At 48.5% G+C, this 12,203-nt stretch overlaps 3 protein-coding genes across 3 annotated transcripts; 1 reads left to right on the forward strand and 2 right to left on the reverse strand.

Moving 5' to 3' along the window:
• Positions 1-4,676, forward strand: ENH_00052950 (DNA-directed RNA polymerase , related; the record flags this gene model as incomplete). Its single annotated transcript, XM_013581466.1, has 7 exons — positions 1-210; positions 415-1,491; positions 1,876-2,150; positions 2,589-2,733; positions 3,231-3,469; positions 4,389-4,510; positions 4,670-4,676. Coding segments are annotated over 7 exons (2,075 nt in total), but the record flags the coding sequence as incomplete, so codon positions are not given.
• A 478-nt stretch (positions 4,677-5,154) lies between these two features.
• On the reverse strand, positions 5,155-5,941 carry ENH_00052960 (hypothetical protein; the record flags this gene model as incomplete). The annotated part of the gene is made up of 2 exons (XM_013581467.1): positions 5,155-5,378; positions 5,593-5,941. The coding sequence occupies 2 exons, from the start codon at positions 5,939-5,941 to the stop codon at positions 5,155-5,157; spliced, it is 573 nt and encodes a 190-aa protein (XP_013436921.1).
• Positions 5,942-8,179: 2,238 nt separating this feature from the next.
• On the reverse strand, positions 8,180-10,663 carry ENH_00052970 (mitochondrial carrier domain-containing protein, putative; the record flags this gene model as incomplete). Its single annotated transcript, XM_013581468.1, has 6 exons — positions 8,180-8,266; positions 8,599-8,638; positions 8,973-9,072; positions 9,470-9,529; positions 9,680-9,956; positions 10,568-10,663. 6 exons carry the CDS (start codon positions 10,661-10,663, stop codon positions 8,180-8,182), a joined length of 660 nt encoding a protein of 219 aa, XP_013436922.1.
• Positions 10,664-12,203: the final 1,540 nt, after the last annotated feature.

The raw sequence follows: 12,203 nt of genomic DNA on the forward strand, positions 1-12,203 counted from the left end.
GCCCCCGGGGGGGGGCCCCCCAGCGGGGGGAGGGAAGTGGGGGGGCCCCTGGGGGGGCCCCTGGGGGCCCCCATTCCATATCGGAGTCGATAAGCGAGTTTGACGCGGATGTGGTTCTTCCTCCGAGTGATGTGGGCCCTTTGTTTGAAATTCTTTGCAGAATAGAAGCAGCAGATGCAGAGGAAGCCCGCGATGGCTCCGCGCGGTCGGGTAAGAACTAAACCCTAAACCCTAAACCCTAAACCCTAAACCCTAAACCCTAATCTGTTGAACAGAAGGCCCCGGGCCTTCTGTTCCGGCGCCGAATCTCGAGCAGCCTCCGCCGAGGACACCCTGGCCGTGCGGCTTAGAGGGTTTAGGGTTTAGGGTTTAGGGTTTAGGGTTTAGGGTTTAGGGTTTAGGGTGTTGACTCAGAAGAGGTGACGGAGGCCGACCGGGAGCTGCTGCGTCGTTTGCCGCGGGGGTGCCGCCACAAGCTGGGTCTGTGGCGTCGGTGGCGCGCGAGCCAGCAGCAGCAGCAGCAGCAGCAGCAGCAGCAGCAGCAGCAGCAGCAGCAGCAGCAGGAGTGCGGGGACCCGCTGGCGCAGCAAGCAGCGAACTACCTGCAGGGCTACTTGGCCGTGTACGAGTGGCTGCCGCGGGAGAAAAGGGACTTGCCGCTGCTGCCGCAGGAAGTGCTGCAGTGGGCCCTTTTCCTTGTGGGGCGCGTGGGTGCTGCTGCTGCTGCTGCTGCTCCGCTGCAGCAGCAGCAGCGGGAGGCCCTCGCGGAGGCCCCCACCCACCAGCGGGGCACTGACAAGGTCCTCCTCTTCACAGAAGACCTCCACGCCTGGCTCAGCCAAAAGGCCCAACAAGTTGAACTCTACAGAACCACCAACAAACAGCCAGAGGCCCTCAGTCTCCAAAACTACCAAAACACCATTCGCTCTTGGAGACGCCTCGGCTACGACGCCCGCAGGCGCTGCTGGCTCGTGCCCCCCGAACAGGAACAAGGGCCCCCGGGGGCCCCCCACGCCCCGGGGGCCCCCCATACCCAGGGGGCCCCCCATACCCCGGGGGCCCCCCATACCCCGGGGGCCCCCCATACCCCGGGGGCCCCGGGGGGGCCCCACGCCCCGGGGGCCCCCGGGGACCCGGGGGCCCCCGGGGCCCCGGGGGCCCCGGGGGCCCCGGGGGACGCGGGGGCGAAGATGGAGGCGGGGGAGAGCCCGGGCAGCAGCTCCAGCAGCAGCAGCAGCAACGGCCCCAGCAGCAGCAGCAGCAGCAGCAGCAGCAGCAGCAGCAGCAGCAGCAGCAGCAGCAGCAGTTTGTTGTGCAAGTTCAGCAGGCACCACTGGGTGACTGCGCGGCACATTTTGGAGTTCCTCCGCTGCAGCGAAAGAAAATACCAAAGAGCCATAACAGAGCCAGGGGAGGCTGTGGGGGCCACGGGGGCCCAGTCCATAGGCGAGCCGGGCACGCAAATGACTCTCAAGACCTTCCACTTCGCCGGTAAACTTTTCTTTTGTCTCCTTTTGTCTCCTTTTGTCTCCTTTTGTCTCCGTTGTCTGCTTTGTCTCCTTCGGGCTTTCTTTGGTCTCTTTTGGGGGCTTTTTTTGGCTTTTTTTGGCTCTTTTTTGGCCTTTTTTGGCCCTTTTGGCTCTTGCCTTTTACTGTCTCCTTTTGTCTCCTTTTGTCTCCTTTTGTCTCTTTCTGTCTCCTTTCCATTTCGCCTCTGTTTCCCTTTTCCCTCCAGCCCCAGCCAGCCCACAGCCAGGCTGAAGCGCGTGGGCCTCAGGGCTGAGGGTTTAGGGTTTAGGGCTAGCGTCCGGGCCAGGGTTTAGGGTTTAGGGTTTAGGGTTTAGGGTTTAGGGTTTAGGGTTTAGGTTTGTGCAGGGGTGGCGTCGATGAACGTGACGCTGGGAGTGCCGCGGATAAAGGAGATAATAAACGCGGCCTCGAAGATCCAGACTCCGATAATAGAAGTCCCTTTGTTGAATTCCGGAGACTTCAACTGCGCAGTGTTGGTCAAAAACAGAATTGAAAAAACTCTAATTGCAGATTGCTGTTCTTACATCAAAGAGGTTTATTCCCCAGAGGGCGCCTGGCTTTCTCTCAAGCTCGACGCCCCCACCATCCGCGCCCTTTTCCTCGACATCAACGCAGACAAGGTGACCCCCACGCCAGCTAGCTGCAGCTAGCTACACCTAGCTGTGGCTAACTGTGGCTGGCTGTGGCTAGCTGTGGCTAGCTGTGGCTAGCTGTGGTTAGCTGTGGCTAGCTGTGGCTAGCTGTGGCTGGCTGCAGCTAGCTGTGGCTGGCTGTGGCTAGCTACAGCTAGCTGTGGCTTGCTGCAGCTAGCTACAGCTAGCTGCTTGTGTATTGAAATGTGTCCCGTAAATACTTTGCATAGATATATATATATATATATGTGTTGTGCTTTAAGAGTTGTAAAGAGTTGCAGTGAAGAAGCGGAAAAGTATTTAATTCTATATTTGCAGTTCAGTCTTTTCCCCTGTTTCCCTCTATAAACGCCCCCGCCGCCGCTGCTGCTGCTGCTGCTGCTGCTGCTGCTGCTGCTGCTGCTGCTGCTGCTGCTGCTGCTGCAGGTGAAGGAGGCGATATTGCGTCACACGATGATAAACAAAGTGCGGCTTTCGAAGAATTGCGTCGAAGTCGTAAATGAGTGGAAGCTCCGAGTGCTGCCTCCAGGAGGAGACCAAATTTTTTTCCAACTGCAGGCTTTGAAGGCGGGTGAGTTAATTTCTTTAATCCATTTTATTTAATTTGCTTTTTTTGTTTCTTTTATTTAATCCAATTCGGAGACTTTTTGCTCTTTTTGTCTCCAAAAAAGGCCCTTTTTGGACTCAAAGAGTTTGATTCTGACCCCCGGAGTATTGTTGTTTAATTGCGTTGACAAGAATTCAAAAAGTCCAAGTTGAGAATTTGTTTTATTTAATTAGTCCTCGGATTCTTCTTTGGGGCTTTTGGAGAGTTCACACTTTCATTCTTGTGCATGCGTTTTCCTTGGAATTTTATTTCCACTTTGTTCGAATTCTCTCCGCCGTTTCGTCCTAGCTGTGCAAATCGCGCAAACGCATGCATGCATGCATGCATGCATGCATGCATGCATGCATGCATGCAGCCCCACATGCATGCATGCGGCCCCGCATGCATGCATGCATGCATGGGCGGGCCTTTTGCATGCAGTGGAAGCCTGCGAATTGTGGCGGAGGTTCGCGTGCATGCAGGGCTGATGGAGGTGGTTTTGTGCGGCTACAAAGACGTGAAAAGAGGGGTCATAAAGCGGGAAGAAGTGAAGGGGCCCCCCGGGGGGCCCCCAGGGGGGCCCCCCGGGGGGGCCCCCGGGGGGCCCCCCAAATATGTTTACTGTTTGGCCGTGGAGGGCTATGGCCTGCGGGAGGTGATGGGCACTCCGGGGGTTCGGGCCACTGGGGTGACTTCAAACCACGTGATGGAGGTGGCTCAGGTTTGTCTTAGAATTTTTTCGAGAGTTTTTCTTTTTTCAAATTTTTAATTCACATTTGAGGCCCCCTAAACCCTAAAAGAGCGTTTTAGAGTTTTTCTTTTTTCAGATTTTTAATTCACATTTGAGGCCCCCTAAACCCTAAAAGAGCGTTTTAGAGTTTTTCTAGTTTTTCTTTTTTCAGATCTTAGTTCACATTTGAGGCCCCTCAAACCCTAAAAGAGCGTTTTAGAGTTTTTCTTTTTTCAGATTTTTATTTCACATTTGAGGCCCCGCAAACCCTAAAAGAGCGTTTTAGCTCCTCCACAGCTGCGCAGCAAGCTGCGGGGCCCCGAGGGTTTAGTTGTTTGGCCACTTCAGTTCTTTTGGAGGTTTTGCAAAGCCCTTTGAAGCATTTTAGGCTTTTCACAGATCCAAAGAAGGCCAGCAGCACTTGAGCTCCACTTCTGGCTAGCTGCAGCGGACTAGCTAGCTGCAGCAGACTGGCTAGCTGCAGCAGCCTAGCTAGCTGCAGCAGACTGGCTAGCTGCAGCAGACTGGCTAGCTGCAGCAGCCTAGCTAGCTGCAGCAGACTGGCTAGCTGCAGCAGCCTAGCTAGCTGCAGCAGCCTAGCTAGCTGCAGCAGACTGGCTAGCTGCAGCAGCCTAGCTAGCTGCAGCAGCACGGGGGCGCAGCAGCAAGTTGCTTTAGGTAGCTGCTGCATGTCTGTTGACAAATAAAAGTTCAAATAAAGTCAAACTAGCGCCAACTTAGTCAAAAAATGTCAGGTTTCTCGCCAAATGCAATTTAAAATATAATTTGTTTTCAGTTTACAAATTTAAAGTTTAAATTGGCGAGAAATGGCGCTTGAAGTTGCGCGAAACTCCCTAAGTTGCTGCTGCTGCTGCTGCTGCTGCTGCTGCTGCTGCTGCTGCTGCTGCAGATCCTGGGCATTGAGGCTGCACGCCAAGTCATTATCGACGAAATTCGCAAGTGTATGGACGCCTATTCGATGGACATCGACTGCAGACACATGACGCTCTTGGGCGACGTCATGACTTTCAGGTGGGGCTTTCTGCATGCATGCATGCATGCATGCATGCATGCGTGCATGCATGCATGCATGCGTGCGTGCGTGCATGCATGCATGCAGTTAGTTTATTTAATGCGAAATTCTGCTTTTCCGCATGCACAGCAGTTCCAGCTGGGGCTGGATCTTTTCAGATTGTGAATTGCAAAGCTTTCAATTTGTAGTTGATTAAATTTAGTTGGATTAATCTTTTCAAATTATGAATTGCATAGCTTTGAAAGCGAAATAAAAATAAAAGAAATTTGATAATTAATTCAATTTGCATGCGAAATTAACTGGATTAAATCTTTTCAAATTATGAATTGCGGAGCTTTGCATGCGAAATTAATTCGACTTGCATTTAAATGCAAATTCGAATAATTGACTTTTTGAATAATTGATTTTTAATTCAAAGTTGCGTTAAAGTGCGAGTGCGGCGCGGATTCGTTTTAGATAAATCTGTTTTAAATGCCAAATTGAATTTATTTTTCGCAAAGTTGAATCCTTTTTATTTAATTGTTGCATTGCATTAAAACAAATGCGGAATTAAACCATTTAAGTGCCGAATTAAGTCCATTCAGAAGCTGAATTGAAAGTCTGAAGTGCGAAATTGAAAAGTTTGAACACCAAATTAAATCCCTCAAGAAACGAATTCAAATAATTCCAACAACAAATCCAACAACCCCACTAAACCTCCCCCGAACTGCACCAACTTGAACTGCCGCATCAAGCCAGAACCAGAACCCCTCCTCCTGCTGCTGCTGCTGCTGCTGCTGCTGCTGCGCTGCTGCTGCTGCTGCTGCCGCTGCTGCTGCTGCGCTGCTGCTGCCGCTGCTGCTGCCGCTGCTGCTGCTGCTGCTGCTGCTGCAGGGGGGAAGTGTTGGGGATAAACCGGTTTGGGATTCAGAAGATGCGGGCGTCGACTTTGGTGTTGGCTTCTTTCGAAGAAACAAACGAACACCTTTTCGAAGCTGCTGCGCACCACCGCGCAGACCCCGTCAAAGGCGTCAGCGAATGCATCATCATGGGCAAACCCATGGCCCTCGGCACCGGCGCCTTCGACGTCCTCCTCGCACACCCCCCCTGGTCTGCTGCTGCTGCTGCTGCTGCTGCTGCTGCTGCTGCTGCTGCTGCAGTGCTGCAAGGCAGTGCTGCTGCTGCTGCAGTGCAGTGCTGCTGCTGCAGTGCTGCTGCAATGCTGCTTCTGCTGCAATGCAGTGCTGCAGTGCTGCTACTGCTGCAAGGCAGTGCTGCTGCTGCTGCAATGCTGCTGCAATGCTGCTGATGCTGCTGTTGCTGATCATAGTGATGCTCGTGGTGCTGCTGCTGCTGCTGTTGATGATGGTGATCATAATGGTGCCCATGATGGTGCTGCTGCTGCTGCTGATCGTGATGATGCTCATGATGGTGCTGCTGCTGCTCATCATAATGATGCTCACGATGGTGCTGCTGCTGCTGCTGATTATGCTGCTGCTGCTGCTGCCGCTGATGATGCTGCTGCTGCTCCTGCTGGTACGGATGCTTCCGTTGCTGCTGCTGATTCTTTCGCTGCTGCTGATGCTGTTGCTCACGCTGCTGTTGCTGCTGGTTTTGCTGCTGCTGCTGCAGTGCTTTCTTTCTTTTTGCTGCTTTCTGGTTTGTCAGTTGTTTGCCTTTTTATTTTCCTTTTGTCTTTTTGTCATTCCTGCTGGCAGCAGCCTAACAGCTCCTGAGCTAATGAATTTAATGAAAATACTGTGCTGCTGCTGCTGCTGCTGCTGCTGCTGCTGCTGCTGCTGCTGCTTGCTGCAGCACCCCGAAGCGGGAGCAGGAGACGCTTTTGGCGAAGTACAAGACGCCGCCCGCTGCAGCAGCGCGTTAGCTGTTCACTTCTCTGTTTAATTTTTAATTTAATTAATTTCTTTTTTTTCATTTGACTATTTTGTCTTTTTCAACAAAAGTAATAATGCCAAAGACATCGGGGCTTGGACCCCGAGAGATCAACTCAAGAACTCATTAAACAATTGACCAACAAGAGCATTAGTTGTTTTTAATCGGAGATAAAGTCGCCAGAAAAATATGACCAGTGGTCCACTGTGGGGTGACCACTGGTCAGCCCAGGGGGCCCCTAGGGGGGCCCCGGGAGACCCCCTAGGGGGGCCCCAGGGGGCCCCCTAGGGGGGCCCCAAGGGGCCCCCTAGGGTCCAGCATCAACACTTGCGATTTAGGCGGCGAGTTTGCGCAGCAGAGATCTGCAGTTATTCTTTATTAGTGCATTTAGATTACTTTTGGATTTGTTTTCTAGTGCATTTCAGATTAGTTTTGATTTGTTTCTTTTTTCAGATTTCTTTACTTCGCAGCTTTCTTTCAATTCCCTTTTTTGTTTGTTTTTTTGTCTTTGTTCTTTTCTTTGAACACCCCATTTGCTTGTCCTGCAGCCTTGGTGTTTAATTAAATAATTGAAGAGAATAAAATGGTCCATTTACTAGATCTTTGTCTTGTATCTTTTTTGTTTCTTTTTGTCTCTTTAAAGTTCTTTTTGTCTCTTTAAAGTTCTTTTTGTCCCTTTAAAGTCCATCCGTCTCTTCTTCCTCCTTTCTCTTTGCTTCCCCCTTTTCGCCCTTTTGGGGTTTAGGGTTTTTAGGGTTTACAAGTCAACGACTGTCTGCTAGGGTTTGGGTCTAGGGTTTACTCGGGTTTAGGGTTTAGGGTTTTCTTGGGCCGAGTGTTCACCAGGGTTTACTGGAGTAAACTAGAGATTTGGGGGTGGAAGGGTCTTCTAGGGTTTACAAGGGTATTTTTAGGGTTTACGAGAGTTGAGGGTTTGCTAGAGTTAGGGCTTCTAGGGTTTAGGGTTTTCTAGGGTTTAGGGTTTGCGCATCTGTGTTAAATCCCTCGGCGGGCTGCAGCAGCCGTTTTTGAAGAGAAATTGTTTTTGAGGCGGTGTGGGGTTTGCTGCTGGGGTGTACGTACACCCCAACTCACAGCGGGACTGCAGCAGCAGCAGCAGCAGCAGCAGCAGCAGCAGCAGCAGCTCCCCCAAACCTCTGCAGCCGCCGCTGCAGCTTTTCCTCTTCACTTTCCAGGCCAAACCGCGCGGCCCTTTTCTTCTTTTTTTCCTCCTAATCGCCCCACAAGAAACACAAAAGGTCTTTTTCTATTTTTGCAAATAAATCCATAATATATACTTTATATATATAATGCAAATAGATCTATAAGATACATTATATATATTATATATATTATATATATATATTATATATATATTATATATTATAGACTTATTTGCATATAAAAGTACTACATCATATTAATACACGCTGCACATTTATTGCATCAAAGAGCACTGGTAAATGCATATGCATGCATGCATTTAAAAGCTAAATAAACTTTGCAGAAGTGTTTAATGCATTGAGGATATATTAATAATATACTTATGAAATATTTATGCAATATACTTATGAAATATTTATAATATATTTATAGTTATAATATCTTTTTGCAGCTGTCCGCCTTTTCTGTCATTTTTGAGAATTCTTTCGCTGAATTCTCCATTTAATTTGTTTTATTTTATCTAATTCTTTGTTATTATTTGACCCTCTTGAATAAATTCATTTTTGTTGTTTAATTATTTAAAAAAACCCATTTTTGTCATTTAATTCTTTGAAATAAATTCATTTTTTTAACTAAGTCCCGCCCACCTCGTCCACGAGGCCAAACCGCTCGGCCCGCTTGCGGCGCTTTTCCGCCTCGTCTGCGTCGACTCCGGAAGCCTAAGGCCCGCAAAAGTTTAAAATGAAAAGAATTAATTTAATTATTTTAATTAATTTGATCCATTTATTTAATCTAACTCAATTAATTTGATTAAATAAATAAATTTTATTTATTTATTCGCTGAATAATTCACAAATCGCAAAAAACCAGAAGAAACGGAAAAAGAAACCCAGCTACTTCGCTCGGTACACTAAAGCCCCTTCCGCCTTTTCAACTGAAATAAAGTTTTTTATTTTATTTATTTAAACTAAATTCAATTTAATTCGGTTTTATTTTAATTCAACTTAAACAAAAAAGATAAAATAAAACCCAACAGTCTGAGCAGCTTTACCGCTGAAGCGCCGGCCGGGGAGGTCACCGCCAAGCCGAATCTGCAAAAACAAACAAAAATGGTCTAAAATTTAAAATGAAAAGAATAAAATAAGAAATAGGAAAAGAAAAAAAGATGAAGAGAAAAAAAGAAGAGAAAAAATGAAAAAAAGAGGAAAAACTCTTCAGTTTCCGATCACCCTTTTGAGGTGTACGTACACCCCAGCGCCTGAGCTGGTGTACGTACACCCCACGCCTGCGGCGGCCGAGCCTCAATCTGAGCTGTTGTTTGTGGCTTTTTTCACGGGAAAACTATTAAATGATTTATTATTTATTATTTATTATTTATTTATTTGTTATTTATTCTTTTTTTAGTCTTTTATTTGCCAAAAATACCTCTCGGCTCTCTTCTTTTTCTTTTCCTCTTCCAGTGAGGCGTCGCTGAGGCCAAACCGCCGAGCCCTCTCCATCATTTTCTCTTGGTCGCTTTTTATGCCTAAGTTCAAAATAAAAATAAACGAAATAAATTAAATTAATTTAAATTAATTTAAATTAATTTAAATTAATTTGAATTAATTTAAATTAAACTAAAGAAAATGAAAGAAATGAAGAACTCAGGAAAGAAATACACGCAAAAACATTCCACCAACAGTCCTCTGTGGCAGCGATGCAGTCTGGCGCGCCTCTAGGGTTTAGGGTTTAGGGTTTAGGGTTTAGGCCGCTGCTAGGGTTTACAAATTTTGGGTTAAGCAGGCCCTCAGGGTTTGATTAATTAGGGCTTCAGCGGCTGCCATGGTTTGCGAGATTAGGGTCTGAGGGTCTAGAGCACCAGGGTTTAAGAGGCTCTTAGGGTTTAGGGTTTAGGGTTTAGGGTTTAGGGTTTTGGGAGTCACCGAATTTGGCTTTACGAGCCGCCAGTTTTTCCTCCTCTGTCATGTCGGGCCGTATAGACACTGCAGCAGCAAACATAAAGGGTTTATTGCATGCAAATTAGATTAAAAAAAATATATAAAAATAAAACCTAAAAAAGAAATAAAGTTTAAAATGTACACAAGGGCTGCAAGAGAAGAAGTCACACAGAGTTCCCAGTGCTGCTGCTGCACCTGCTGCAGTTCGTGCTGCAGCAGCAGCAGCTGCTGCTGCTGCTGGCGAGGAGACAGCAGAAGCCGAGCTGCCGCCTAGCTTTGTAGAAGCAGCTGAGGCCTCCTCCTCCTCTGCAGCAGCAGCAGCAGCAGCAGCAGCAGCATCTGCTGGTGCTGCTGCTGCTGCCATTGACGGGGGCCCCGCCGAGGGGCCCCCCTGCGCCATGCTGCTGCTGGGAGACGCAGCAGCAGCAGCAGCAGCAGCAGCAGCAGCCTGGAGCCGCTCAACCAGCTCTGTCTGCGGAAATGCAGCAGCAAACAAACCCGCATTGCTGCAGAATGAAGCAGCAGGGGAAATGAAAAAGAATAAATGAAATAAAAAAGAAAAAAGAAAAAAAGAAAAATGAAATCCAAAAGAAACCCAAATTAATTGCATTTACTCCAAAGGCCCGTACATTTCATAGATAAGCAAATGTACAAATTACATTTAAATAATATATAATGTATATTATTTGTATATATACCATATATACATATATATATATAAATACTATATATATTACATATAATTATTATATATATTATATATTTATATTACATTCATATTATAATATATTATAATATATTATAATATATAAATATATATATATGCATTTATATATGTACACAGACGCCAAAAAGAGGCCTTGGCCCTTCTGGCACTTTCTGGGGGCCCCCCGGAGGCCCCCAGAAGGCCCCGTGGTCCACTGGTCCACTGGTCCACTGGTCACGGGGCCTGGGGGCGTCCAGGGGGCCCCCGGGTGCAGCAGAAAGTGCAGATTTTGGTGGCTGCGGGCCCTCGCCCTTGCTGCCCCGCAGCAGCAGCAGCAGCTGCTGCTGCTGCTGCTGCTGCTGCTGCACTCTCCTCACCTTTTTTCCCGTTGTCGGGAGGCCCCTGTCCGCCAGGAGGCTGCGGAGGTCCGCAACCTTCATGGAGTTGAAGTCCGGGGGCGCCGCGTGGGCCATTTCGGCTGCTGCTGCGGCGCTGCTGCTTGCGATTTCGAAAACAAATCCAAAAATAAATCCAAAATAAAATATAATTTGAATAATTCAAATGTTTTGAGCCATTAAGCGCAGCCGGAGCGCCGGAGGCGAGCGAGAGCCGCCGCGCTGGGGTGTATAGACAGCTGCACTCCGCGCGCCCGCTCTCCACACCCAAGACCCCTCAAATCTCCGTTCTTTTGCCGAAACAATTCAAAAATAAAGAAATAAATGACAAATAATACAATTTTAAAGAGTTCTGGCGAAAAACGGAGGCCAGCAGCCGCAGACGCCGTTCTCAGAACCCAGGGGCCCCCCAGCGCCACTATGGGGCTGCTGCCGCTGCAGCAGCCGACCAGTGACTCCTTACTTCCCTTCTCTGCAGTTTAATTCCTTTTTAAATCCAATTCGAGGCTTTTTAGCTTTTTAAATGCCAAATAACAATCCTGCTGCTGCTGCTGCTGCTGCTGCTGCTGCTGCTGCTTCTTGTGCTGCGGAAGGCAACTCAAGAGAATTTCAGACTCGGACTTCTTCTTTGTTTGTCTGCAGCAGCTGCAGGTCTTTCAGCGTCTTCCCGCTGAACCATTCAAAATAATGCTGCTGCTGCTGGCATCGCTGCTGCTGCTGCTGCTGCTGCTGTTGCTGCTGCTGCTGTTGCTGCTGCTGCTGCTGCTGCTGCTGAGTGTGCAAGAGCTCGAAACCAAACCAGCTCCACAAGCTGTACTTACACCGCAACAAAGCCCGAGGGAGCGGCCCTCCCAGCTGCTGCTGCTGTTTTGTCTATCTTGAACTGCTGCTGCTGCTGCTGCTGCAGTCGATCTTCTGTGGATTGCTGCTGCTGCTGCTGCTGCTGCTGCAGCTGCTGGCCGCCTTCAGAAGCTGGGGAGATGCTGCAGCGCCTCCAAGGTGTACGTACACCCGGCAGGGATATAGGGCTCCGTAGTCTGGCCCCACAAGCAGCAAACCCTCAATCCTATACAAACCCTAAACCCTAAATAAACCCTAAACCCTAAATAAACCCCACACCCTAAATAAACCCTAAATCCTGTATAAACCCTAGACTCTGAACCCAGCCCTCGAAGTGAACCCTTGACACTGAAAAACCCTAGACCCTGAGTAAACCCTACACCCTGAGTAAACCCTAAACCCTGAGTAAACCCTAAACCCTGAGGAGCTTTTAGCTGTCAGTGAAACTTGAATTCTGGACAAACCCTAAATCCTAGAAACCTCTAGACCCTAGGCAGACCCTAAACCCTAGGCCCAAAACCTCGGTAAACCCTTAATCCTAGCCAAACCCTAAACCCTCGGCAAACCCTAAACCCCAGCCAAACCCTAAACCCTCGGCAAACCCCAAGCCCTAGCCAAACCCTAAACCCTCGCTAAGCTCTAAAACCTAGCCAAGCCCTAAACCCTCGGCAAACCCTAAACCCTAGCCAAACCCTAAACCCTAGCCAAACCCTAAACCCTCAGTAAACCCTAAACCCTAGCCCTAAACCGCAAATGAAGTGCCTAGAAATAAAGCCAA

The sequence above is a fragment of the Eimeria necatrix genome, genomic scaffold (assembly GCF_000499385.1).
Source record: "Eimeria necatrix Houghton genomic scaffold, Enh_scaff425, whole genome shotgun sequence".
Lineage (NCBI taxonomy): Eukaryota > Apicomplexa > Conoidasida > Eucoccidiorida > Eimeriidae > Eimeria > Eimeria necatrix.